We start from the raw sequence: 26,004 nt of genomic DNA, 5'->3' as shown, positions 1-26,004 counted from the left end.
ACAGAATCGGAAGCAGGCTACAGGCTCTGGGCCATCATCAGCCCAGAGCCCGACGCGGGGCTCGAACTCACGGACCGTGAGATCGTGACCTGAGCTGAAGTCGGACGCTTAACCGACTGAGCCACCCAGGCGCCCCTAAAATTTTATTTTTGATACAACTTTATCATATTGTATTTTATTCCCTCCTGTGAACGTTATCGTATTCAGCCAGCCAGAATACCAGGTTTCATCTGGAAATGAAAACTGCCCAGATTCTAACCTTGGTTACACACTTCTGTGACATCCACCACTCTGTATATGACAGAACTGGGAACCAACAATTTAATACCAGATAGATATCAAAGCCTTGATATCTTGATGCAATAGTCATGCAACAATCAAAACGACTCATAACTACTCATGAACTGTAGTAACTCATTATACTTCAAATAAATTTTTACATCCCTATTTAGGCTAGAAAGGTCTTATTCCCTTGAATCCTCAAGATTTTTCAAAGATGCACTTGTTATTTTTAAGATGTTTCTGTCCACTGCAAAACACAGCTGTAAAAAATCTTTTTCCAGGGGTGCCTGGGTGGCTCAGTCGGTTGAGTATCCAACTTGGGCTCAAGTCATGATCTCACAGTTCTTGAATTCGAGCCCCACATTGGGCTCTGTGCTGACAGCTCAGAGCCTAGAGCCTGCTACAGATTCTGTCTCTCCCTCTCTCTCTGCCCCAACCCCGCTTGTAGTCTGCCCTCTCTCTCTCTCAAAAATAAATAACCATTAAAAAAAAAAAAAAAACCCTTTTCCAGTCACCCATATTCCTTGAAACCTTTCAGTCAATACTGATGCACTATACAGAATTTAGATGGGAAACAGCATGCTAAGCAGAAAGTGAAGAGTTAAAAATGAAGGCTAATGAAAACGTCGTATTGAGTCTTAGTATAATCAGAAACCATTATTCTAGTTCCTATTTGTTTGGCACAAAATACCTGGATTTAAAATACTCTAAAAAACCAAAACTTCAGGACCACATGGGTGGCTCGGTTGGTTAAGTGTCCCACTCTTGGTTTCGCTCAGGTCATGATCTCAAAGTTCATGGGATCAAGCCCTGAATCAGGCTCTGTGATGACAGTGCAGAGCCTGCTTGGGATTCTCTCTCCCTCCCTCCCTCCCTCTCTCTCTCCCCCCTCTGGCCCTCCCCTGCTTGCTCTCTCTCAAAATAAAGAAACTTTAAAAAAGTTTTTTTTTTTAAACCAAGCCTTTCAAATATATAAAGCACTCAGCTGAGAAACAGAGCATTTTTTATTACTTGGAAATAAAACAAACAAAACAGCATCAGAGAAACATATTAATTTACTAATGGACACTTACAAGCCAAAATCTAGTATATGTCAAGAGTGTCATGACACTCACATCAAATTTTCATAGAATCTAATACAAAGTCTTCTAGCCAACCTGTCCAGGGCACTAAGGAATTGACAAGATCAACTGTTTCCATCTTTCTGATAGCAATGCATCAGCCTAGCCATATAAAATATGTTAAAGAATGATTAGAAAACAGCTCCTCCATCCAAATAATGTTATCCTACAGGGGAAACATTTTCAATACTTTTCACTGGCAGCTCAAAGTAGGAGATAAAAGTTTGAAATTCAGGAGTCCGCACCATTCAGGTAACCTTTATGCCTTTAAACGATGTAAGGACAAATTTCTCAGTTTTGTTTTAATTTCAGGACAAACATATCACCTTCAAAGGACTGAAAAACCAAAGGTTTTACTCTTTCTGTCCCCTGATCCCCAGGTCAGTCTGCATGCCTCACAGGAGAGAAAGACAGATGGGCTTTGCAGATTCCTTAGTATGACAGCGACGTCTTCACAGAAAGGAAGGGCTTCTTGCTCTTGGCTCACAGGTTTCTGTTCACTTACAAAACTGCAACCTTCCTCTCCTGCATCTAGCACATGAGATTGAAGATGGTGGGGGCAGCATCCCCCTGCGAATTCACTGAAAGTGAGGCCAAGCTGGATGAATGGTGCCACTTGCCTTAGAGGACTCATGGGGGTGGGGGGGTGGGGGGGAATGGCAGCCTCCATACCAGTGAAATTTCTAAAAAATATCTAGCTTAATGCCACCATTCTAATTCTCTGGAAAACCAGCACACAAAAGCAATCAATTCCCTCATTCCAGAGTGACAACCCTTAGAAAACTTTCACCTCAAAGAGGAAAGCAGAATGGCAAAGCACAGTACACTCTCAAAGCACTGAGATCACTAATACCTTAAGAAGCTCTTTCATGGTCAAATAGTTGTGAGAGCCTTTGCATACTTTAGCCATTCTTTTACCACTCCCAATGTACAACGTGTATTTAGACATGCAAGGCTCTGAGAAGTCATGCTGGGAGGAAATGTGCCTTAACTTAACGTAACCCCAAATTTTTCAAAACTCTATTTGACCACAGAACTTTTTTCACATAAGACCTATAGATGCTATTCTATTTTTTGTTTTGTTTTTGTTTTTGCTTTTGTTTTTAGAGCAAAAGAAAACTCTGTGAGAAATGTTAGGAGAATGGTAAGATCACAACTTTTGGGGTCAGGCAGAGTTGTCCAAATACGGATTCCAGCAAAATGACAACATCTCTGGAAACTGGGTTTTCTCATCTATAAAATGGTTACAGTATCTCCCTCACAGAGTTACCATCTGAATTAAAATAGTACAAAGCCTGTACACAAAGAAAGTGCTTGAAAAATGAGCTTACATTTAAAAAATTCTTTTAAATTCTAAAAGTTGCAAAAATCCAACCCAAAAAAATCTGAGAAAAAAATTACAGAATCCATGACTGAGACACTCCTTGAGCGGTATAAACTTCCCAGGATTTTGCGACCTTTTCTGTTCACTGGGATACTGGGGCAGATTTAAATCTGTCACATTTAAGACGAAAAACAGGAGTACACCACACCTACAGATGAAAATAGCTGCGAACAGAACTCCTGTCGTAGAAGGGTATTTCCGTCTTCAGTGATAAAAAGAATATGAACAAGAAAAAAGGAGTTATGAGGAGAGCACATAACAAGTAAAAAGTGTGCAGCGTCTCACAGCTTATTAAGCACCTCTATGTATGGTCTCATCTGACAGAAATCTCTGGATTTCTGGGGTGTACAGCAGCTCTCCGATCCCCATTTCTGAGGTGAGGAAACTATGGCCTGAAGGTTACAAATGACCAAACCAAGGTGTCACACAGACGATAACTAGCAGAGCCAGGACTCCCAACTCTGTCCTTCTGCCCCAGAATATAACAAAAGGGATACCTTCTAAATGTATGCGGCATTTTCTCATATTCCTATTTTTAGAATCTTTTAGGTGACGGGCGCCATGCGAGGCACTGGAGACACAACAGTAGAAAGACGTGGTGTTTTTGAGGATGTTTACAGACCACGGAGGGGAGACAAGCAATATTTATAGAGTGAGATCAAAGAAGAAAGCGTATCTAAGTCTCTCTGGGAAAGTCAGGGAAGGCTTCCCACAAAGTAGCATTTGAGGTGGGACCTGGAAGCTGATCTAGGAACCAGAAGAACTGTATCTGCTCACGTACAAACCGTAAGGGAGAGATGCAAGGCTGGACAGAACGGCAAGGGCCAAGATTCCAGGGCCCGAATACTATGAAAGGTTTAAATTGCACCTTTACACAAGTGGAAACTATTGAATACTTTTGAGAAAGACCAAGAGAATAATCAGATCTCTGTGTTAAGCCATTCTGAATACAATATGATTGAGAGTTTAAAAGGGAACAAAACTAAAAGCAAAGAGATCATGGCAATCTTCCAAATGAGAGTTGTAGGCCCAAAGTAGACCAGCAATGGAAATAGAGAAAGAGATACTGATTCAGAAATATTTAGAAAATAATGAATAAGAGAGAACTGGACAACCCATTGCTGGCTTAGGTGACACAGAAGGGGAGCCGATGATGAACACGCTGGGTGTGAGGTACGGATGGAAATCAGAGGCAGAGGAGCCTAGCACAGAGTAGAACACCAGAAACAAGAGGCTAGACTTTAAGAGAGATGCGATAATGTATATGAACACATGAAGGTCTTTTTTGAATAATCAAGTGTTATTTATCATTTCAATGGGAAGGCAGTAATTTTATCATTATTTGTATGATGCTTCAAAGTTCACACTTTAAAATCCCATATTATGCTAATCACATTTCGTACGTTTGTTATAAACAACTGTGAGATTAGGAAAACAGTTATTAGTCTCATTTGATCAACAAATATTAACTATGTATCAAGCACTGTATTAGGCATTAAAATACCAAAATAAATCCATGCTTTCATGGACCTTGTATCATAGGAAGGGAAACAGTAAGCAATAAATGTAAAAAAAAAAAAAAAAAAAAAAAAAAAAAGGGGTGGGTGGGGCACCTGGCCCTGGCTTGCTCAGTCAGAGGGAGCATGTGACTCTTGATCTCAGGGTCGTGAGTTTGAGCCCCACTTTGCTATAGAAATCACTTAAATAAATAAGCTTTTTAAAAAACCAATAAATGTAACAAATGTGTTATAAAGTTATAAGTGCTATAAAAAACAAAAATAGAGGGGTGCCTAGGTGGCTCAGTTGGTTAAGCATCCGACTTCGGCTCAGGTCATGATCTCACAGTTCATGAGTTTGAGCCCTGCATCGGGCTCTGTGCTGACAGCATAGAATCTGTGCTTCAGATTCTATGTCTCCCTCTCTCCCTGCCCCACCCCAGCTCATGCTCTGTCTCTCTCAAAAATAAATAAATATTAAAAGTTTTTATAAAAAATAAAAAACAAAAATAGAGCATGGAAGAATTAGGGGTGAGGGGTGGTGAAGGTGCAATTTTAAGAGGTAGGATAAGACCTCACTGAAAAGGTGACATATTTAAACATAAACTTAAAGTTGAGGAAATTAGTCATTTGTATTATCTCTGTAGGAAAAACTATTTCCCACTGGCAGGAAGAGCTAGTGCCAAAATCCTAAGATACAGAATGTAACTAATGTATTTAAGTAACAAGTCAAGGTAGCTAGAACTGAGTAAGCAACAGGGAGAAGGACAGGTCAGCAGAGAAGGGGTAGGGAACTGCAGATCATTTAAGATCTTGTTGGCCACTGTAAGGACAGACTTTTACTGAGGAATACGAGAATTTAAAAATTAGGAGCCTTATAAGAGCAGGTGAGCAGGAGGGGAAAAAATTAGAAGCGTTCCTCAAGGTCACGTAGCTAACAAATGTTAAAACTAGGATTTGACCCAGGATTTCTAGATTCTCTATACCAGTGTTCTACTAGGCCCACTTGCCAGTTACTAGTCCCACAACCTTCCTCCCAGGAAGTCTGAATTTAAATACTCTCAAAAAGCTACTTTGGAAATAACTTCTAGGTGAGAAATGCACAAACTCTCCAGTTAACATTTCTAATCCCTCACAACTATAACGGGTACTTATTAATCCTCATGTCTAATCTAAATCCTACTGACATTCCAGCCTACATCTGGGGAGATTACAAATTCCACCTTCCCCCAAAATGAGACAACATCAAGAAACTTTCGTCAAGAGGTTTAAAGCACGACTTTCAGATTCAAGTAATGATAACTTGAATTATTTTCAAAATGTGTATGTTTTTATATTACCTGTGAAAATCAAGGAGAAAATGGCTCAGGAATGTGGAAGTGTTGTCATTCTTTGTCAATAGTTTACTGGTTAGTAACAATTAAATTCACGTGTTGTCAAAGCTGCTTCCGCAATTACTAGAGCTCTTTGAGGTCTGGGATTTGACCAGTCTCACACCTCAAAAGTAACAAAATATGTGTTCTTATTCACCTGTTGCTTTTGGTACAATAACCCGAAACTCTTGATAGCTTCTTGCCAGTTAATGGCAATGTAAGACAAAGATTAAAGGATTTGAGGGAGACACCAGCTAAGAAGTGTAAAAGATGGGCTAAGCTCTTTGACCACCCTGGGTCACTGCTCTCCAACTGAATGAACTCAAAAAACTACACAGGAATATTTCATACATCCGCCAGAGAGTAAAAGATGCAACATGAAAAGGAAGCATTTCAAATCAGATCTATCCTCCGATGCTTTCATCATTACCACCTGAATACAGGGGTCCCTGCTCTATGGACTCTGGAGCCACCAAGATCTGCAGAAAGTATCGCAGAAACAGAATACTGAGGATAAACTAAACAGCACAGCTAAGAGAAGCTCTCCCCCGAAAAGCCAACCCTTTTCAACAAGAACTGAACTTCCTCATGCATCTTTTCCCAAGCTTAGCCAATGCAGGCAAACTGCAACTTTGTGTGGCATTGTCTGATAGGTTGGATTTTTCCTGAGCAAGAGGTGGACAGCTTTACGCCAGGGCTAGATTTATAGTCAATCTGGGTGTGTCTTTTTTTTTTTTTCTTCTTCCCTCCCCTCCAAACTGCTTCAGAAAATGCCTGACTACCGGACCTCGATGTGTTATGATGCCGTTCAATACTGCAAACGGTCTGGGAAAGAAAATTCCTTCGTCCGAGTTATGGCCCAAACCTTACACTTTCTCTAGCAGTTGTGTTAATCAATCAAAGTTGGCTTGGCTTTTCTCAATGAGCCCAGCAACACGAGCATTCTGAGTGCAGAGGGCTGCTTGTCAGCATGCTTGTCCCAGTGGGTTGGCTAACATGGAATATACTCCCAAGTCCCGAAACAACTGCTGCTCCCCTACACGCGCACCTCCAGCCTGGTGGGTGGGGAAGGTGAGGAAGGAAGGAACGGTAAACTGAAACAAGAGGCCTGGTTTACATACAACACACTCCTTAAAGCCAGGATGAATCCGGAGGACCCAGCCTAAGATCAGGAGGACAATACTACTGACACACTGACGCCACCCCACATGCTGCAGGTCTGTAACCAAATTCCAACCAACCTGAAGGTCTGACCAGGACCAACCAGCGGGGAGGAAGGGTGTAGCGGGTTAGAAACATTTGTCCAAAAAAAAAAAAAAAAGAAAAAAAACCCAAAAACAACCATTAAAGAAAGGAAGAACGGGAAAAAGGAAAGGAGGAAGGGGAAAGGGGGTGAGACAAGCAGCACTTCAATGAACTCTGGGACTATGAAGTTCAGAGAAAATCTTCACTTCTTCCCTCCCCAACCCCGTGGCCTGATTTATGCTAACACAGCAGTGAAAGTCACCGCCAGAACGCAGATGTAAAGGGCTGATGAGGGAACCTGGTCAACACTGACCCTAAACAAGGGTGTGAAGGCAGCCTCTATTCAGACGCTTTTCGAGCTGCCTCTAAACAGGAAGTTAACAGCCGTCACACAGTCAGGGGAGGCAGACCACAGGGTGGTAAAGACGGATGCTGCTGCCAGCCCCGGGTCCCTGTCACTTCAGGGACATGTTGTCAAGTAAGGAATAAACAGGACAGAAGTCCAGGGGCCTCACCGCTTCTCGAACTGGGTCACTCAGCCTGCAGGTCTGGGTTCTGATTCCTACGGGTCAACAGCCGTCTGCTGCGCTCCTCACCACGCTGACTACCTCGGCCGCTAGGCTAGAACCCACGCTCCTCTACAAACGGAAGACAGCGACCACGTCGGTACTCCGGCGACCTACCCGCTCAGAACGCCCAAGGAAAGAGGACGCTGGGCCCAGCCCATCCCCAAGCGGTGACTAGGTGTCAGTCACCAAAGAAGCGGCACAGATGGGGGGCCCTCCTTGCACACGTACCGGAGCCCTCCACAGCACCACCTGCAGCAGCCCCAGAGGCAGCCTCCTTCACCCGGCGCGGACGGGAACGGTACTCTATCCGCAGGGCTCCGGCACCAAGCACGTGAAGGAGACTTCTAGGAAGAGTGCAGGTCAGTGCAGCACAGAGAAAGCAGCGGAGTTAGCACTCAACACCCCAACAGGTTAACCTCCAACACAGACACCACTGCTGCTGCCAGAAAACAATGGGACATCAGTGGACGGGGAGGAGGGCTGCGAAGAAGCACAGGCGGAAGGGAAGAATTCACTTTGTATCACATGCACGCACTGTCTATCCAAAACTAAATTCTTAGAAATAAAAATGTTTCAAACACTCAAAAGCACCAGCTCTTCCCCGCGGATCTGTGCACACCGCTTTGCCCCAGCTGCTGCTACCCAGAGCTCGCGCTGCAGTGTGGCCTCCCCTTCGCCGAAACATAGTAAGCGTCCCCCAGCTCTCCCACGCGCACACAAAAGCCCTCCGCACCACCACGCATCGGAAACGAGAAAACTCCCGGTTCTCCGGATGACAGCAGAAGAAAAGGCTGAGAGCTGGCTCGGCGAACACGCACATGCCACCCACCCGCCATCAGGGCCTCTGTCTCCACCGCGGCGCCAGCCCTGGGCGCTAACACCTTGTGTCTGGAAAGAGTGCGAAGAGGCGAGCAAGCCTTCACGGAGGGGAAGGCTGTCCCGGGCTGGCGCAGGGCGCCCACAGCGGGGCTCGCTCCTCCGGGCAGCCGCGGGCGGGGCGGCAGAAAGGACGCTAGGTCCCGGAGTGGCTAGGGGAGGGCCGGTCCCAGTCCCGACGACCCCCAGGCGCCGAGCTGGGATGCACGCGCAGGGCGTCCCGGGAGCCCCGCGGGGTCAGGGGCAGCTGAGTCGCTACTCAGCTCAGAAGAGAAGCGCCCACACGGGCGGGGACAATTCCCTTCCCCGGCGGGAGGGCGACGGAATAAAGGGGCCAGGTTCCGCGCTGCCGAGCCCTTCACCTACATAAAGAAAAACCCTCGCGCCGCCCGCACCCTGCGGACCCCCCGGGGGCCCCGGCGGCCAGGAGACCCGGCCCGGCGCGCGGGGAGCGGCCCCCACGCCCCGAGGGCGCCCCCGGGGGCGGAGAGGGTCGGGGGGGGGGCGCTAGAGAGGAGCGGAGGGGACGCATGGCGGGCGGGAGGCCGGGAGTGGAAGCGGGGATGGCGGGGGAAACGGGGCGCGCGGGAGGGGAGAGAGAGTAAAAGCAGAAGGAACGGAGGGACGCGAGGCGGGGGCGCGCGAGGCCGAAGGGAAAGGCCGGGGCGCGCGCGCGGGCGGGGGAGGGGACGAGGTGAGGGGAGCGCGAGGCGGGGGCGCGCGGGGCCGGGAGGGGGAGGGGGACGCGAGGCGGGGGCGCGCGGGCGGGCGTCGGCTCGCGGGCGCTTCCCCTCCCCCGCCCTCCACCTTTCCCTTCCCCCACCTCCGCCGCCGCCGCCGCCGCCGCCGCCGCCGCCGCCTCCTCCCGGCTCCCTGCCGTCCTCGCTGTTCACCGCCCCCGGGCGGGCGGGCGGCCAGGCGGGCCTAGGCCAAAGCTCCTCACCTGGCGGTGGCGGTGTAACTCCCGGCGAGCTCGCCTCCTCAGGCGGCGGCGGAGGCGTCGAAAAAGGGAGGCGACGGCACAGTGGATTCCGGACCCCGCCGACGGGACCGGGGGCGGGGGCGGGGGAGGGGGGCGGGCCGGCCCGGGGCGGGCGGGCGGAGCAGACACTGCGGTACAGACGGGGGCAGCGGCGGCGGCGGCGGCGGCGGCGGCGGCGGCGGCTGCACCGGCGGCGGCACCACACAAACAAGGACGCTGATTGGGCAGCTGCCAAGCGCCTCGGCTCCGCCTTCCCCACACGCCACGACGCCCATTGGGCGACCTAAGCCGGCCTCCCCGCCCTCTTCTTCTCGGCCACACCAATAGGAGACGGGATCCTGGGACTACACCCCACCCTTGAGGAGTGAGTGGCTGGAGAAGTGATGACTGGCGTACGTAATACCCAATCCTAAACGGAGGAGGGGGATGGTCTAGCGGGGGCGCGTTAATGGGTACCTCGGCCAGTCCCAGACACATCCGGGTCTTCAGCAGCCCATTAAGTGTCGGGGGTCAAAAAATCGCTTCAGGCTGCAACTTTACCTCAGAGACGTTTTGGTCCCCAGGCAGCCGCCGTACCGCAGTCTCCCCAAACCGGGATTCCCCTTCTGCCCGCTCTCATTCTTCCGACTCCAAAGATGGAGGCCGGCGAGCGGGCACCAGACTCCGCGGTGGGTGGTGGTTCATCGCGACAGAATCCCGGAATTTGACGGGGGCAGTAGCCGTGGGCGCTCCGGCCTGGCTGTGCGCGCGGGGCGTGGCCTGCCCGCGTCCGGCCCAGGCCTCGAGCCTCCCGGGGCCGGCGGTGCCCGGCGCGGGGCGGCCCGGCGTGCGGGGGCCTCGGGGCGAGGGGCGGGCGGGGCTCGCGGCGCGAGGAGCTGCGTCCGCTGGGTCGCGCCTGGGCCCGGCGCCTCGAGCCGGCCTCCCTGCCTGCAGCCCAACTGTCGGAGCGGTTCTCGAGCTCCTCGAGGACCGGGATCCAGTGACCGGAGTCAGGGTGCCGGGGAGCCGCTGGCGAGCGCTGCGCTACGGGCTCATCACCTACTCTTTTGGGCCTTCCGCGGACTGATTCATTGATTGCTCCTAACTCTCCAGGGAGATAGTGTTGTCTCCAGCGTACAGGCGGGGACATAACGTGCCCAAAGTCACCCGTGCTAAGTGGCAGGGCTGAAGCCTGAACCCACGTACATCAGGGTCGGGCTCAGAGAGGTTGAGTTACTTGCAAAGGTCGGACGTTTAATTACGGAGGAGGCAGTGGTTTGAAACCAGGGGTAACTGGCTCCAGAAGCACTAGAATGTCCTTTTCAAATCCTTTATTGCTACTTTTTTTTAATGTTTATTTTTTTAGAGGGGGCGGGGGGAGGCACAGAAACTGAAGCAGGCTCCAGGCTCTGGGGCTGGAACCCAGGAACCGTGAAAATCATGACCTGAGCTGAAGTCAGACGCTTAACCCACCGAGCCACCCAGGAGCCCCTCAAATCCTTTAGAAATCAAGGCAAAGGAAACTGGTGGAGGATGCTCCATGAAGATAGGTGGACCCTGGACGCCCACGCAAAGGGGTGCGCCCATTCTTAAATTTCTGGCTCCTAAGGTCCAGATGAAGAACGTGGTCTCTGGAGTCAGGCTGCCTGGGCTGTATACCTCTCACCAGCTGTAGGGTTTGGATGCAAGTGACTTAATCTCTATTCTCTATGCCCCAGTCTTCCCTATGTGTAAAATGAGAGTACTGAGAAGAGCGCCCAGCTCATAGGGTACTCGTGAGGATTTCAAACTACTACACTTAGGGGCGCCTGGGTGGCTCAGTCGGTTGAGCCTCCGACTTGGGCTCAGGTCACGTTCTCCTAGTTTGTGGGTTCCAGCCCCACGTTGGGCTCTGAGCTGTCAGCACAGAGCCTGGAGGCCTGCTTTGGATTCTGTGTCTCCCTCGCTCTCTGCCCCTCCCCCACTCGTGCTGTCTCTCAAAAATAAACATTGAAAAATTAAAAACAAAAAAATAGTACACTTAAAATGCTCCGAACAGTGCCAAGGATATAGTAAGCACTTAGTGAACGTAATAAATGGTAACTATTGTGAGAGTTTTCCTCACTGCCACCCTCTTAGCTCCAAATTCAGCTTCTATTGCTGTCTACCTGTTGTTCCCACCTTGCTCTGCACTGATAATTGCTTCTCATGTTGATGGCTTCGCTGCCTCAGTTACTTAACATACGAGACAGAGGGCCTGTCATGTGCTGGGGATCCAGGAGAATTGTGACAAAGTCACAGCCCTCATTGAAGGCGCAGGCCTTCCCCAACCTGTTTTGCCCGTTCTCTGCCGTCTGGCCGAGAGCAGACTCCGGGAGCATGGTAGCCGAAGATGCCGGGCCTGACGAAGATACCTTTCAACAGAAAGACCGTGGAGGGGACTTTGAATCTAGAGTGCCCAAACTCCAAGGAAGACGTGTGTCCTCCGAGGGCTCACTGTTGGAGCGGACCTGACCTTTCCCTCTGCAGACTGCCTGTTTGCTCGTTCTCTTTTTGAAGCTAGCATTTACGGAGCGTGCTTAGCACTTTATGTGGTTTATGTAACTAATCTCGACGAATAATCTCCTCGGTTTGCAGGCAAGGAAAAAATGAGGCACAGCAGTTAATTTGGCTGATATAATACAATTAGTAAATGGCAGAGACAAGATTTCATTGAAATTCTGTCACACTCAAGCCTACTTGCTCTAAAGTGTGGGTGGAGGAAATTGAGCCAGGTAATTTAGGCATATCCTTCCCCTCATACAGCTCCCTAGGCCACAGGACCGAGTTGTCAGACGTCACAGTGAGTACTTTGCTATTGGAATTTCCAGATATTCGTGTCTGAAGAACTTTGGAGTCCTGTCCCATCTGTCTGTAGGTGTCTAGAAGGAAGCCCTTAGGTGAGAGGTGTAAGCTGCAGACAAGGATGATTATCATCGTGAGTCAAGGGGAACTCTAGACCAATGAGATTGTATGCTCTCGTAAGGTAGGGACAGAACCCTAAAGTTCTCTCTGTACCTCCAGACGGTTCAGCGCACTGCTGGACACTCTACACTCAACAAAAACGTGTGTTTCAGAAAGGCTGTTGCTCCCCCGCAGACACAGGGAGAGGTTGATTCTGGGAGATGAGGTCTGGTCAGAAGCTGGGGTGACGTGAGGGTTCCTCACTGAAGAAGGCATCTCCTCGTCTCTGGCAAGACTGATGGCATTTCCTAAGCCCCAGCTTCCCTCCCGTGCAGCTCTTTTAGGGCCCTGGAAAAGCACCTACCACGCTTGGCACAGGATGGGGAAGGGTCGGTCCTGTGGCTTGAAGCTTCCAGAATTTAGAGATAGTACTTCTCTCATCAGCCACTGTTCTCCACTCCCAGGAATTTGCATAAAGCCTCACATAAGTTACTTCCTCCGCTGACACTCCTGCCCTCCGGGGAAGGACCCAAGGCATTTGTTTTGTTGGCTAATTCCCTTTGGTAATTATTGTTTCCGGAATTTATTTCATCATACAGGAAAGGGAGAATTCCGAGGCGGCCCGTCTCCCTGTTGCCCACGTGCCGGGAGCGCCTCAGTCCTCGCCCCTGTCTTCCTGGCGCCGTCCCCAGGCTGGGACCCTGGCTGGAAGAGTAGGAACCGGGGCTAGAGCAGCTGAAGCGGCCTAGGACCACTGCCAGGGCGCCCAGGGCGATGAGAGGGCCAACACCAACTACCAGGGAGAGGGCCGTCCTATGGGGCGGTGCTGGAGAAGCCGAGAGGGAAAGGAGGCAGGGATGAGCTCAAGGCCCCCGGAGAATGGAGCCTTTGTGTGGGGTACAAATGAGGGACAAGGGGGCGATTGTGTGGGAGGGCCGGAAGTGCCACACGGACTGGCACCACCACGGCCAGCGCCAGACTCACCCCTCTCTTGCTCTCAGAGCTCCCGGGGCCCCAGGGGACCGGCACCAGACCTGGTCCCGGAAAGCCGGCCACCCCAGAGGCTGCAAAGGGATGGAGAAGCAGAAAGGAGGATGTGCAGTCGGGGAAAAAGAAAAGGTATCCCCCACCGCTGTCCCAGATCCAGGAAACAAGACGCAGAAGGAAAAAGACAGAAGCAGCTTTTACTATATTTACATCCAACAAAACTTTGCAAGGAACGACCCTTATTGCACGGTCCGGGCCCTGGGCGGGAAGGACTGGACTGGACGGGGCTTTAGTTCTTCCTGAGGGGGTCTGGGGCTCCTCTAGGTGGCCCCTGCCTCTTCCGCAGCTACAAGCCACTGAACCATGCTGCCCCGTGTCCCTTCTCTTTCTCACCATCCCTAAGAGCCTCCTAAGCAAGGGGCTATGGCTCCAAAATAAATAACTTAAAATACAAACACTAAGGTAGGAAGGTGTAACGGAGAGCCTCGGGCTACTTCGGCAATTCTGGGGAAGAAGAACCATCACTGGTGGGATGACATCCCTCCCTCCCATTCAGGGCAAAGGCTCAGTAGCTCTGTATTTTTCCAGTTGTTTTTTAAAACAAAAACTTGTAACGTGACCAGGGCGGTGCAGATCTGTGGGTGCCCTGGAGGAGAGTTCCTGGTACAATTTGGGGAAGAGCAGAACTGTGCCAACTCCCCTACGCCACCCCCCACCTCCTATAACATCAGCGTGAGCACACTGGGCAGGCCGCAGATAGGGGACTGTGACTTTTGGTCACAGTGGGTCCCGCTTCCTGCTGCCCATGCACTCGGTGCCTATGGCTGGGCCTGCCTCCCAGGCCGTCCCCAACTCCTGTATGGAAGGAGTAGGGAAGCAGGTTATCTCTGGAACCCTTTCTCCCTCACCTCCCCACCCCAGGTGGGAGACGAAAGCTTAAGGGTCCCTAGCATTCCAGAAGTGCTCCGAAACATTTCCGGCAATCGATGGCCTTCGCAGTGGGCATCTGTGCCCGCCGCTGCCGCAGCTCCTCCTTGCCCATGCTGCTGGCCAACTTGTTAAAGGCAGACTTGTACCTCTTGTCGAAGGTCACTAGGGAAGAGGGTGGAGGTGAGTCAACAGATCAGGATTCCCAGCGCCCCCCGCCCCCGCCCCCCGCAACACCTGGCCCCAGATCCTTCACCTCCTCAGTCCCCTGCCTGCTCCCTCACCTATGTCCATGTGGTCCTTGCCCAGAGCGGCCATTGTCAGGAATAAGATCTCACGGTAGATGCCCCTGCAATGGAGGCAGAGGGGACGAGTGAGAGAAAATGACTGCGGAGCCCAGGATAGGAGGCCAGGGACCTCCCGGATGGGAGCACCATACCTCTGCAGATGCAGGCCTGTGGGAGGCGGCCCCAGAGTTTCCAGCAGGAGCCCCACGGCTTTGTGTACTTCGCTGAGACCAACATAGCGCAACACCGACTCCAGCAGGTCCATGCTAAGGGGTGCGGGCACGGGGCCTGGCCATACCACCCGCTGCGGGATCTGGCCTGCGCGAAACGAAGGAAGGCAGCCGGGGTTACCAAGCCCTCGGGGCGTGGAAGCCACCCCTTCCCAGCCTAAGCCAAATACCAGACTCACTGTGGACCCTCCAGAGCACATAGAGAGGTGGGCAGCTACTGGGGTCAGGGGTCAGGACATCCCACAGCAGCCGCACCTGCACAGACGCCGGGTCAGGTGTCAGCCAGGGAGACGGGGCCTGCAGGGGCCAAGACGAAGGGGGCGGGTTCAGGAGGTGGCGGGCAGAGGACGAGACCTGGACCAGCGGCGTTCCGGGATGCGGTCAGAGAGAAGAGGGAAGGAACGCTCATCCCCCACGAGAGCGCGGGCTCTCTGAGAGCACGCTCTCTGCTCTGCAGTCGCCGCGTCACTACTGCCTACACGCTGCCCGGGACCTAATGGGTGCCCAGTACGTATGTGGTGGGATGAACAGACAAATGTCAAGGAGGCATTGTGACAGGTGCTGGGCGGTACACGAGATGTCTGACAGCCCCGGGCACTGGATGCTTGTGCCATTCTACAGATGAGAGAATCGAGGCTGAGTAGTGGCGTGAAAAGGCCAGGGGTCAAAGCAGGTGCCACCTCCGAAGCCCAAGGGGCAGAGCTGGGAGGTGAGGGAAGGAGCGCTCAGGAAGCAGGGGCAGGGGGCACTGACCTGGGGGGGTGGGGGCCCATCACAGGAGGCCAGCACCAGGCAGGGCAGAATACTGGGCAGCCGCAGCCGCTGGAAATACCACAGAAGGTTCCAGAAGATGATGGGGTGGGCAGCCGGCAGCTCAGGCAATGCCAGCACCTCACTGCCCTCGTTCTCCACCAGCGACTCCAGCTCCTTCCGCAGCACCAGAGGGCTCAGATACGCCCAGGCCCCAGCCTCCACCCGCCGGGAGGTGCCCTGTCAGGCACAAAGAGGGAGGGTGGTTCAGGGAGGATCGCGGCCCGATCCTCAGTGCCGGGTTCCCGCTGGGCCACCACGTCCAGCAGCTTCTGAGATGCCCCATGCCCTCGATGCCCATCGCACCCTACCACCCCCGGTGCCCCCTGCTGGGCGACACACGCAGACCCAATTCCTCGCCAGCCCTTACCCCCGTGTGCCCGTTGCAGAGCTGGGGCTCATCCAGGGCGAGGCACAGCCTGCGGTCACTGAGCACAGGGCCTGGGCCCCCGGGGACAGGAGCGTCTCTGCTGCCACCGGCAGGGGCAGGCTTGGGGCTGGGGGCCCTGTGGAGGGATAAGAGGGGTCAGCCCTTGGGCCTCCACTCCCCTCCCCCCATCCCTCCCGGAGCACCCACCCTGGTTCGGGCACCTGGGTCTGGAATCCAGGGTCTGGACGCTGAGCAGGGGCACGAAGGGGCAGGCGCAGAAAGGGCAGACGGTGTTGAGGTTGGAGTCATCAGGTGCCCAGCCAGCCATGATCTCCTCGTCGTACACCAGTGAGTCACAGGCCCGGCACAGGGAGCAGCTGGACAGCAGGATCTGCAGGGAGAGGACCCCGCCAGGCTCGGGAAGCGTCCTCCCACCTCCCCTGCCCCCGCCTCTGATGGAGGGATGCGGGCCATCCTCACTTCCAGGGAGGGCGGCTGCAAGGACCCAGGGGTGTCACTGAGGCGCTCTGAGGACCGGCGAAGGCTCAGGCTACTGAGAGAAGACTCGGAGAGGTCCCACTCGCTGCCCAGAGAGGCTGAGCTCTGCCATCACAGGAGAAAGCCCCCTTAGGGCCTCCCCGGGGCCGGCTCCCCACTGGCAGCCTCCCTGGGCCCCCGGGTGCCGCCACAGCTGCACCCTCCCCTCGTCGGCTACCTCAGAGGCAGTGGATCCAGGGCGCTCTCGGGGGCGCAGGAGGCTGTCCATGGGGCTGCGGCGGGCTGGGGGAGGTGGGTCAGGGGGCAGCTCGGGCGGGGGGCCGCGCGAGGCAGGGGGGCGGCGGGAAGGGGTGAGCAGCTGTTGCAGGCGGGTGCCCAGCCCTCGTCTGGGGGTGCGGGCCTCGTCCTGACGCCCACCAGCCTTGGGCGTCCGCCCACTCAGCCCTTCCGGGGCCTCAGTGGACTGGGTGCTCAGGGCAGAGCCCGAGTCCTCCGGGCTGCCCCCAGGCGCCGGCTCCTCCCCGGTCAAGCTCAGGTCGGAGAGGCTTCCGTCTCGCCAGGGCACAGGGGACCCCCGGGGCTCCAGGACCCCCAAGGCCTCGATCACTGCGGGGCAGAGAAAAGTCGGGAGACACGGCCCCTGGCTGACCGGACTCTGGCGCCACAACCCCCCCCACCCCCAGCCGACGGAGTCCCAGACGAGGTCCTCCAGCTTCCACGGCGCCCCCCACAGAGAACCCCTCTCTTCCCGGCAAGTGCTTAGGAAAGCCGACTGGGGGTCAGACAAGGGTACTCACTGTGGGCCACGCCGGCCTCCACGGTGGGCTGGGCCCCGCGGGCACTGCCCAGGCTGCCGCTTTTCACCAGGCGCCCTGTGGGTGAAGCTGGGTCCCGAAAGCTTCGACCAGCCCAAGTGGTCTGGCGCTGAAGCGGGCGGGTAGGGGAGTGACGCTCCAGACGAGGCTCTGCAAAAGACGGGGACGAGGCCAAGAGGCAGCCACCTAGAGACCAGCCCTCTACTCCAACACAGGGCTCCCCGCATGGACCGGGGTCGCAGGGACCCTCCCAGGCAGAACATCCTCCCCTTTTTACCGGCCAAGCGCAGCCCACCCAGAGTGCCCAGAACACCCAGTGCCCACCACGAGGCCAGCCCTGGCCCCCCACGCTTCTCTGCTGGAGCCTGGCTGCTGTCCCCAAGCCTGTCACGGCCCCCACCCACCTGTCTGGGCACCGCCTGCCTCTGGCGCTGCCGCCTGCTGCTGCCGCCGCCGCCGTTCCCTCAGGGGCTGGCGGAACTGAGCGGCCCCCAGGACAACGTTCCGGAGCTTGGCCCAGCGCAGGCGTCCGCCCGGCGTACCAGACAGCCACTTGCTTTCCAGAACAGCCTGCCAAGCACAGCGCCCATCAAGATGGCCTACTTCCACGCCCCGACGATGGCCTGACGGTCACTGCCTGTTTCAGGGACGCCACCCGGGACCCAGGGGCCACCTTCCCCTGCAGACGTCCTGCCTGGGTGGGTCCTGCCCACGGCTCGGCCAGGAGCGAGAGCCCAGATGAGGGAATCAGCAGCAGCTGCCGCTGAGGAGTCTGGAGGAAGCCAGAAACGGCGCAGACAGTTTGCACCCAGGCTCTGCTGCTTATCGAGTATATGGCTTCGAAGAAATCTTTTCACTTTCTCAGCCGTTAGCTTCATCGTGTAAAAAGCAGGAGGCAGCTTAGGGTCACGCTTAAGGGCCTGAGTGCAGGAAACAACCCCGTGCCCCCGTGTTCACACCCAGCCCCCCAAACCTCCTCCCGGGGCGTGGGGCACTGGACGAGGTACCAGCCCTCTGCACCCTCACTGCCCGCCTGGGACGATGGGGTTGTGCTGAGCTCAAACACGGGCACCGTGCGGCGGGCCTGGAGCAGCTCCCGGCTCACCGGCTGACCCCACGGCTACCGGTGGGTCACGGCGGTACCTGCCCGGCCGCCTCGTCGGGGCTCTGGAGAGTGAGAAAGCGGCCAAGTAGGAGGAAGCCCCGTGTGGGCGCTAAGGAGCTCCGGGCACGGCACGGGGGAGGACACAGCGGTCACGGGGCGGGTCCCCAAGGGGGCGTCAGGGAGCAGCACCCTCCCCGCGGCACACCGGCCACCGCCCGCCCTCCCCACCCTGGCCGGATTCGGCACCTTGTTGTAGTAGCCGTAGGTGATGGTGTTGGGCACGACGCCGGCCCTCCGCATCTCCAGCATGACTCGCACCGACAGCACGGGCTGCCCGTAGTGGGAGCACAGCTGCATCAGCACCCTGTAACACACCTGGGCCGGGAGGCGCGCAGGATGAGGGTCCCTCCCAGCCCCCCCCCCCCCCCCGGTCCCAGCAGGCACCTTCTTGCAGCCTCCCCACGTCCCACAGACCCCACGGGTCCCCAGGGGCGCCCAGGGTCTCCGCCCTTCCTGCTGACACGCAGGGTCGGTCCCCACGGCCGTGCCCTGAACACGCCCACTCAGGGAACGTTCGGAACACCTGCCCGGCTCCCCACGGCTGCGCGGTTGGCCCCGCGGCGGGGCGCGGAGGCCCACCTCGTCCGGCAGCACCACCTTGCGGCTCTCCATCTGGCGCAGCACGTGGTAGGCCGTGTGCAGAGCCTGCACGCGGGAGGGCGCCGACCGCACGTAGGCGGGCAGACACAGGAACCACAGCCCGTAGCAGTGCCCCAGCAGACACCGGGCCCACAGCTCGGGCACGGCCGCCGACTTCTGCGCCATCCGCTGGGCCACCTTCATCTCCTGGATGGGGCGGGGACGCCTGGGTGAGGACAGCGCCAGGCCAAAACAGGTCTTAAGGTGGGGGGGGCAGGAGCACCCCCCTCCCTGAGCAAGGGTCTGCGCTCCGAGGAGGCGGGAGGGGTGCCGCACTCAGGCTTCCGCCCTGCAGCCCCGGGCAGACAGGCCGGCCCTCCGGCAGGTGCCCCGGGAGAGGCAATAAGCCCCTGGCTTCCCAGACTGGCCGGGACAGAGCGACCGTGATGACGGGAACGGTAACGGCAGCTAACGTCTCACGTGCTTTTCGCGTGCAAACGCACGGACACCGGCTAATAGCGGAGGCGCCAGTCCATCCATTTCACAGATGAGGAGATGGCCGGAGTCAGGGGTGTCTGGGGCCCATGTCCCAGTTACCTGTTTGGTACGGCGGGGGGCAGGGCTGTTGGGGGCACTGCGGGTCGGGCCCGGCACGGGCAGAGCCCCGGGCTGCTCCTGAGGAGACTCAAACAGCTCGGCCCGTAGCTCTGGGAAGCCGTCGTAGCTGGAGGGGCAGAGGGAGGCCACATCAGGAGCAGCTGACACGAAGCCAGCCCGCGGGGCTTGGAATAAGAGGCCCTCACCAGTACTGGGGGGCGGATTCACTGCCCTCTGGTGCTGGGGGCTCCTCGGGAGGGGTGATAAAGACGGTGAGCTCGCTCCCCGACAGCTCCTCCAGCTCCACCAAGGGCGTCGGCTCAGGCTTGTCCTGCTCTGGGTGCACCTGAAGCAGGAAGCGAGAGAGCGAGGTCACGACAGTGGGCACGGGCCAGGGTGTCCAGGACCCGGCCTCTCCCTGAAGGGCACAGCAAGGCCCATGCCCCCCACTTCCCAGGCCCCGGAGGTGCAGCAGGTGGGGCGGACGGGGGGGGGGGGGGGGGGCAACGGAATCAGAACCGGAGGGAGGTGCAGCGAGCTGGGGGGGGGGGTGGAGTCAGAACCGGAGGGAGGTGTGCAACCGAAGTAGCCACACGTGGGGCACGGATGGCATTCCCAGTACCGACCGGGCGTCGAGCGGCTGCGGTGGCTCGAGGGAAGGACGGCACCCAGTACCTTGTCCACGCACGAGTCAAAGAACTCCAGGGCGGCGTGCCGGGCGGAGCCGAAGGAGCACTCCTCGATGAACTGCGAGAACATCTGTGTGCGCAGCAGCTGGCAGTACAGCTTGTGGCTGGAGCGCTCCCGGGACTTGAGGAAGCCTGGGGGGGTGGGGGTGGGGGGGGAGCGTGGGGCAGGCGGGGTCACGGGTCACGTACCGGCCACAGCCTTCCCGAGCCCCCTCGGCACCCCCTGCCTGAGACCGGGGGTGGGGGGATGTCCGCGAGGGCGGGGCGGGGCGGGGCGTCTCTGTGCCCGGGACTCCCTCCAAGCCCAGGAGAGCGCAGGGCCCGGACCTGTGCCCACTGAGACGTGTGCCGAGTGAAGGAACGAGCAAGCAAGCGGCTCCGGGACCCCCGGCCCCCGGACAGCCCTCCCGAGACGCCCCGACTACCCTGCAAAAAGAAGAGGTTGTCGACATCTCGAGCGCCCTCGGAGGGGGCCTGGGTGAGGGGGCGCAGGAAGTCCCGGTAGCCCTTGAGCAGACACGCCATGAAGCGGAGAAAGGCTCCCTGGACTTCGCGCTCCAGCCGGGCCCGGCGGCCGCACACGGCCTCGTAGTCCGTCAGCAGGAACTCCAAGGACGCCTCTTCCTCGGGGCCAGTGTACGCTGGGGACCAGGGCAGCCCGAGTCAGGCCAGCCTCGACCCCCGCTCTTGCCGAGCCAACGCCAGCTCCCAGCACGCCCGTCAGGTGGCAGTTTCCAGCCTCCCCGGGAACGAGTTCGCCCCCACCCCGGCGTTCGGAACGCGGGTGTCCTCCGCCTGGCCTCTCGCCGACTTCCACCAGGTGAGATCCCGACCTCTGACCTCGAGGAAGGCCTAGCTCTCTACAGGCCTCCCTACCCGTGGGCTTAGCCCCCCGCCCCCACAGGGTTCTCACTCTGGTCCAGCTGCTGGTAGAGGTGTGTCAGCGTAGCCAGCAGAACCTTGTAGGGTCTGCGGGGCAGGGTCCGAGGGGAGAGGGGCTTCTTCTCCTCGGTCCTGTGAGATAAGCAGCAGGAAGGAGGCGCGGTGGGGCCCGTGTCCCGCCTCCCCCACTGTCTGTCCCCGGCTCTTGGTGAGCAGGGGCGTGGCACACGCCAGCCCGGGGTTGGGGGGGGGGGGGGAGGCCCGGCCCTCTTACTGGAACAGCGTGTTGGTGTCGAGATCCACGCAGATGACGTCAGCAGGTGGGTCATGTAGATCGAAGTAGCTGGAGTGGATGCCCACGATGAAGGGCACGGGGGCGTTCAGCACGTCCGCCAGCGCCAGCGGGCACAGCGGAATGTAGGGGCACTGCCAGTGTAGCGGGAAGATCATCTGCAGCACCAGGCAGTGAGGGCCACTGAGGCGGGGGCGGGGACGGCAGAGGGGGTGCAGCGGGGGTGGGGGGGGGACTCTGGAGAACAGCCCCCCCGACCGAAGCTGTACAGGTCGTGCCCAAGGAGAAGGTCGAGCACCCTCTGGGAGGAAGGAGCGGGCAGCAGAGTCTGGGGAAGGTGGGCCGGGCAGGACGGGCACTCACCGACACCAGGGCCTCGCAGACGCTGGTGAGCAGGTCCGGCCGCAGCGAGTGCACCAGCAGCTTGTGCTCCGTGAGCACAGCCAGCAGCAGGGTGACGGCCAGCTCCGGGCCTAGGCTCTGCAGCAGCTGCAAGAAGCTGGCACCACTGCGGGCAGCGCAAGGTGGGGGGTCACCAGGAGACCCCGGAGAGGCCTCCCGACACACTCTGCACAGACGCCCCCGGGGGCCCGGCCTCCAGACCTCGAGAGCCGGGCGCTCCGGCCTGGCGCCTACGTGTCCTTGGTCGCCACAGCACCCGCCAACCCCCCCCCCCCGCCCCACAACCCGGGCACGTACCTGAGGGGCAGGGGTGAGGACACGGGCTGGCAGAGAAGCAGGTTGTCATAGGGAGACATCTGGGGGCAGAAGGGCCGCAGGTCAGAATGACGGAGGCCGGCCGGACCACCTCCCTCTGCCCCTCCTCACCTCCGCGCCCCCAACACCCCCCAGGACTCACCTGTACCAGGATGCGAGGTCTCTGCGGGGAGGGGAAGGGGACGTTGTGAATGAAGTGAGAGATGTGCCTGGGGAAGAGAGGGATGCGCGTGTCCTTCACCTGTCCCCCAGAACCTCGGGCCTCCCAGAGCTCCACCTGGAGGCCCTCGCCTGCCGTCAGAGACCCTGCTGCACAGAGAGGTCACGCAGGCGCTGTCAGGACCTAACTAGCAAGCGTGGGCTGGAGCTCAGGCCCCACTCACCCCTCAGCCCGTGGCGTTTCCCTGCCCCCACTCCTCTGCCCACCGCAACCTCTCCCATCTCTCCTGGGCTCCCCAGCCCTCCCTCATCACCCCTTCCCAGCGTCACGGTGCCCATGCTCACGCTTCCAAGGGCAGGCGGTGGGGACCCGAGACGGAGTAGCGGTAGAGGAAGGTGAGGAAGGCTCGGAAGGCCGGGAAGGCAGGCCAGCGGGACAGCACAGCAATGGCGCGGCGGCTGCGCACGGCCCGGCCCCCCAGCGCCCGGCCACGCTCCACCGCACTCAAGAGGCCCAGGGCCCGTGCTTGCCGCTCCGACAGCCTGGCCCTCGGGAACGCCTCGTAGAACTGCAGGGCAGCCCCGTACACCTGGCAGGGGGGCAGAGAGGCCGTCAGGCGGGCTCTGCACAGCCTGGACCCCGGGGCACACCCCGCACACCCACCTTGTCTCCAGCTGCGCCCGTGAGCACGAAGGTGGAAAAGACGGGCACGGGGTACTTGGTCTGGGCAGGCCAGCACTCGACAGTGGCCCCCATGGGCAGGCAGAAGACGGGCACCGACTCGGGCAGCGGGAAGGCCTCGTTGTCCTCCTCCGGGTAGCGGCCCAGCAGCTCTGCGGCCCCGGCGGAGTGGGGGGCACCAGGAGGAGGGCCGATCAGACTCCGGGGTGTAGGAACCAGGGGATGCGAGAGAAGCGCCCGGTGGCAGAGGGGAGGTGGGTTCTGGACACGCAGGTGGTGCCGGCCGAGAGGCGCCAGGGCAGAGGGACACGAGAGACCGGGGGGGCTGGGGGGACAAAGGGGCTACTCACCTGCCTCGTACACCAGTGTGTTGGCCTTGGCCAGGCCCACCTTGTAGCACAGGTGCACCGCTGGACCCCACTGTCCCAGAAGCAACGAGAGACGAGCAGATACGTAGCTGACGACGTTTCCGGGAGCCATTTGCTCTACCACCCCCACGGAGTCCCCCGAGACGAGAGCCACCCCTCTGGGTCCACCCCCGCCCTAGAGGCCCTAGGCCATCATTTGTGCCCGGTTTCCACACCCTCACGCCATCGCCTCGCGGGCCCCACTCACCATGCCAGGGTTGAGGTTGCGAGGCAGCCGGCAGTAGGTGTGAGGGGTGCCCTCGCCCTTGCTGGGCAGCACCAGGCAGAGGTCAGTGATGCCCAGGGCGTGCAGCCCTGCCCCCTCTGCTGCCCGCCGGTAAGTGAGGTAGGTGCGGGGGTGCCCTGGGCCGGGAGGGGCTAGATTGGCCGAGTGGCTGTAGGGCGTCGTGTCTAGCACTTGGAAGCCGGGCTTGGGTCGCTCCTTCCCCTCGTACAGCACCCTGGGCACAGGGCAGAGACAGATGTCAACGGCCCAGGGCAGATCCGCCTAACCGGTCCCACCTCCCAGCCTCGCACCCTCAGCCGTGTCAGAGTGGACCCCGGGGCCCGCTTCTGGCTGGACTCTGGCCCTGGCTCTCTCCCTCTTGGTCAGCAGCAACCCCTCGAGCCCCCCGTGGCCTGCACACTCATTCGTAAATGCGACGAGGAAAAGGCCCCGTTTGCTGACTCTGTGCCACGTCCTACACGTGGGTGACCTCATTTAATCCTGTCAACTGCACCCTGAGGAGGTGTTATTTCCCCCGTGTTACAGACCGGGAAACAGGACGCGGGGCTGGAAGCTGGGGACCCACCTCCATGGGAGCACTAGGTAAATACACCGGCCCCTTGGCCGCCCAGTCCCCATGCAGGGGGCCACGCACCCCAGCTCCACCAGAGGGGGCTTGTCACGGCCCCTGCGGTAACAGATGACGGGCTGAGTTCCACCCAGGAGCCCGGCGCTGAGTTCCAAGGGGTGGCCCCCAGCAGAGGTCTGGATGCAGGTGTAACCCTGGGGCACCTCCTCGCCCAGGGCCCTGGCAATGACCGCCACATCCGTGATGGGATCAGCCGGTCGCGGAGGGCGCAGGGGCCCGCTGGGCTCGGGAACCCACGGCTCCTCGGGGATGGGTGCTCCGCTCCCCGAAAGCCCGGCTATCACGAAGTAATCCACCAGCCGGGGGGGCCGCTCCTCCGCCATGGCCCCCCCCTCACTCACTGCATCTGGAACAGTCAAGCGCGGGAGAGGTGAAGAAGCGAGGGAGGCGACCCGACCCGGGAGGTGACCCCGAGCGCTCCCACCCCTCCCGGCCTTCCCGGGGAGGGTAGGACCGGCGGTGGTCCGCCAACCCCGAGCGCTCCCGCCCGTGACGTCAGCAGGCCCTTAAAGAGACCCGGGCCCTCCCGCGGGGCGGCGCCAGCCCTCTCCCCAAAGCAGCCGAACGCCACTCTGGGCTCGCGGCTGACCTCGGCTCTGACCTCAGACTGCTCCCTAATCCCCTTTAAAGGCCCCACCCGTGCTGGCTCCCGACTGCGGAGATCGCAGTCTTTTCTGTAAAGGCCTGCAATGACATCATGCCAACCCGACAGTCTTTTTTAGGGGTTTCTGACCTTCCGACTCTACTGGTGACATCAGGGCCTCACGACCCAGCTAACGTTCTTATAGAGCGCCCCTCTAGGTTTCCAGGGAAGCCCACAAAACCCAAGTTTTCGTGTCTTTTAAGCAGACTCAAGTACCCTTGTTCCTAAGCTAAGTCCAGCAACCCAACAGCCCTGCGTCCTCCCACCTCCACGATCCTGAAGTTGGGTCCAGAGCCGTCTGCCCTCCTCCGCGGAGCCCAGGGAGGGAGACGGGAGCCCCACGGGCCTGGAGCGACTGTGTTCTCACCTGCCGCCATGGCCCAACCCGAGAGTGGGGGCCCCGGGGGTCCCCGAGCCCCAGGGCGCAGAGCTGGGGCGCAGCTCGGTGGGTGGCTGCAGCGGAGGACTGGAGGCGTGGGGCGCCGCGGAGGGGAAGGGAGGGGACTTCCCGAAACCCGGGAGGGGAAGCTGCGCGGGCGGAAGTCGGCCCGAGGGCGCGCGGCGGGGGGACCGCCGGGGCCGGGCCGGGGGCGGCGGGCCCGGCGCGCGGCCCCTCCTCCGCCTTCCCGCAGCGCTCCCCCCTCCCCCCCCCATGCCCTCGCCGCCCGGCCAGGCCCCGGCCCTGGCCCCACGCGGCCGCCCCGGCCGGGAGCTGCTGCGGGAACCGCGGGGCCGGGGGGCGGGGGGGACGCCCGCCGCACACCTGCGCGCCCGCCCCTGCCCCGCCGGGCTGCGGGGCGCCGACCGCGGCGCCCTCCCCGCGCTTTCACTTCCCCGCGGCGGAGGAAGCGGAACCAGATGCGCAGCCGGCGCCCGCCCGCCTCCGCCCGCGCCGCCCCGCCCGGTCCGGCCCCTACCTGCCGGCCCGCGGCTCCCGGGCTCCCGGCCCGCGGGCCGGGCGGGGCGGCTCGGAGGCGGGCGGCTGGCGGGCTACCCGGTCCCGGACATGGCGCCGGGCTCGGCTCGCTCCCGCCGGGCGGCGGACGGAGGGACAGGCGGCCGGGGCGCCGCGCCGCACTCGTCCGCGCGCCCCGCTTTCCCTGAGCCCCTCAACCCCCCCCCCCCCCACCACAACCCCGCACCCCCGGCCGTGACCCCGCCGCG

General features: G+C 58.8%; 2 protein-coding genes and 1 long non-coding RNA gene across 13 annotated transcripts in view; 1 reads left to right on the top strand and 2 right to left on the bottom strand.

Moving 5' to 3' along the window:
• Nucleotides 1–9,996, bottom strand: part of GATAD2B (GATA zinc finger domain containing 2B) — an 86,194-nt gene extending 76,198 nt beyond the window's left edge. Inside the window, exon 1 of one of the 2 annotated variants that reach the window (XM_023247901.2) lies at nucleotides 9,869–9,996. The gene's annotated coding sequence lies outside the window, so the exon portion shown is untranslated. Of the gene's footprint in view, nucleotides 1–9,289; nucleotides 9,430–9,868 lie in introns of those variants that run through there. The other variant, XM_023247900.2, reaches the window with a different exon arrangement.
• A 126-nt stretch (nucleotides 9,997–10,122) lies between these two features.
• LOC123382864 lies at nucleotides 10,123–13,673 on the top strand. The gene is made up of 2 exons (XR_006591954.1): nucleotides 10,123–13,126; nucleotides 13,231–13,673. It is a non-coding gene; the product is annotated as an uncharacterized LOC123382864 (long non-coding RNA).
• DENND4B (DENN domain containing 4B) lies at nucleotides 13,394–25,944 on the bottom strand. Of its 10 annotated transcripts, XM_019822536.3 has the most exons (29): nucleotides 25,208–25,440; nucleotides 24,799–24,881; nucleotides 24,204–24,543; nucleotides 23,531–23,783; nucleotides 23,266–23,335; nucleotides 22,898–23,067; nucleotides 22,579–22,823; nucleotides 22,217–22,283; nucleotides 22,057–22,115; nucleotides 21,721–21,865; nucleotides 21,340–21,515; nucleotides 21,097–21,197; nucleotides 20,511–20,824; nucleotides 20,170–20,315; nucleotides 19,701–19,840; nucleotides 19,495–19,621; nucleotides 18,898–19,123; nucleotides 18,505–18,633; nucleotides 17,558–17,723; nucleotides 17,136–17,303; nucleotides 16,556–16,944; nucleotides 16,321–16,443; nucleotides 16,062–16,231; nucleotides 15,841–15,976; nucleotides 15,414–15,650; nucleotides 14,840–15,014; nucleotides 14,583–14,748; nucleotides 14,428–14,492; nucleotides 13,394–14,308 (listed from the first exon to the last, which is right to left on the bottom strand). In XM_019822536.3, exons 3-29 carry the CDS (start codon nucleotides 24,518–24,520, stop codon nucleotides 14,163–14,165), a joined length of 4,626 nt encoding a protein of 1,541 aa, XP_019678095.1. In that variant the 5' UTR covers nucleotides 24,521–24,543; nucleotides 24,799–24,881; nucleotides 25,208–25,440; the 3' UTR covers nucleotides 13,394–14,162. The 10 variants fall into 10 exon arrangements, with proteins under 10 accessions (XP_019678095.1, XP_023103046.1, XP_019678093.1 ...); XM_023247278.2 differs by lacking the exons at nucleotides 24,799–24,881; nucleotides 25,208–25,440 and adding an exon at nucleotides 25,758–25,944; XM_019822534.3 differs by having other exon boundaries at nucleotides 24,799–25,440.
• Nucleotides 25,945–26,004: the final 60 nt, after the last annotated feature.

This window comes from Felis catus, chromosome F1 (assembly GCF_018350175.1).
Source record: "Felis catus isolate Fca126 chromosome F1, F.catus_Fca126_mat1.0, whole genome shotgun sequence".
In the NCBI taxonomy this organism is placed as follows: domain Eukaryota; kingdom Metazoa; phylum Chordata; class Mammalia; order Carnivora; family Felidae; genus Felis; species Felis catus.
Note: the sequence above shows the minus strand (reverse complement) of the source record. Positions and strands in the feature narration are given on the sequence as shown.